The sequence below is a fragment of the Bison bison genome, unplaced genomic scaffold (assembly GCF_000754665.1).
Source record: "Bison bison bison isolate TAMUID 2011002044 unplaced genomic scaffold, Bison_UMD1.0 scf7180017864080, whole genome shotgun sequence".
NCBI lineage: Eukaryota > Metazoa > Chordata > Mammalia > Artiodactyla > Bovidae > Bison > Bison bison.
In genome coordinates, this window is record NW_011494652.1 from 3,340,564 (window position 1) to 3,341,652 (window position 1,089).

The 1,089-nt window shown below is 63.6% G+C and overlaps 1 protein-coding gene across 1 annotated transcript in view; it reads right to left on the reverse strand.

Moving 5' to 3' along the window:
- IGHMBP2 (immunoglobulin mu binding protein 2) overlaps nt 1-1,089 on the reverse strand; it is a 24,767-nt gene that overhangs the window by 1,782 nt on the left and 21,896 nt on the right. Inside the window, exons 13-14 of the mRNA XM_010837821.1 lie at nt 932-1,026; nt 25-308 (exon numbers count right to left, since the gene is read on the reverse strand). Coding sequence (XP_010836123.1) covers nt 25-308; nt 932-1,026 — 379 coding nt within the window. The remainder of the gene's footprint in view (nt 1-24; nt 309-931; nt 1,027-1,089) is intronic.

Here is a 1,089-nt window from a genome sequence, read left to right on the forward strand (position 1 = left end):
CCACTCTCCCCCAGGGCCGCGGACCTCGGGCAGGTGGTGGCTGAGGCAGTAGCGGCGGCCGCAGTGCAAGCAGAGCTGGCCCAGGGTCACGACGCTGGCCGTGCACTTGGCGAAGCCGCAGGTGTTGTCCGCCTTGATGGCAGCCAAGACCAGGGCATCAAAGTCCTCCTCAGCGGGCAGTTCTATGGCCGCGGGTCCTGTGGGGAGACAGACGTCAGTCACCCCAGCAGGCGAGGACAAGGAAGTCGGATGCCAACTCCCCGCAGGGCCCACGTCTGCCCGTCGAGCAGCCTGGCCCGACCCCTGCCCTCAGGACTGCCACGCGTAAGCAGACGCTGACGGAGCGGGTCCCTCACGAGCCCATGGCCCTCACCGGACAGCGCAGTGGATGGTGCAGCTGGGAGCGTCCGGAAGGGGCCGGCAGACAGGGCGCGCGCGCCTCAAAGCTCACCCGCACAAATCCAGAGAGCATTTAAATATGAGCATATCCTCTACGTTGCTGACTGTAAATTCAAATCCCCAGACTAACCCTGCCATCCAGGGAAACACAGCATATTCGTTCACGGCCCAGTGTAAGGAAACATAACACCTATAACCAGACAGTTGTGTGGGAATCCTTTAAAGTTGTAAGGAAACGCTCAGAAGGGGGAAGGAGACTGTAATCCCTAAGCGGCATTTTTAATTCTGGCGGCTTGAAGAAGCACCCGGCGGCTCCAGCTCCCCTGGTGTGGGCGCCGACTCCGCAGGGCACCATTCTCACATGGTCGCCACCCACACCCCACCCCCAAAGGAGGACCATCCTGCGGCCACGCCCGTGCAGTCACATGTTCTGAGCGTGGTGGAGGCAGGAGTGGGGTGTCCGCTCCCGTGGGGGGCGGGGGACGGCGTCTCCTGTCCCCCAGCACAGAGACCGCACACAGGGGCCGCTCACAACAGGAGCCAGCGCAGACAGGCCCGAGGCGGGGTCTGGGCTGTGCTTCCCAGGGCTCGGGGGCCCGGGGAAGAGGACCAACCCCATGGCCTTGCCTGGAGGGACATGGCTGTGACAAGGCTCATGCAGAAAAGCCAGGCCGTGCCCTGGACTCTCAG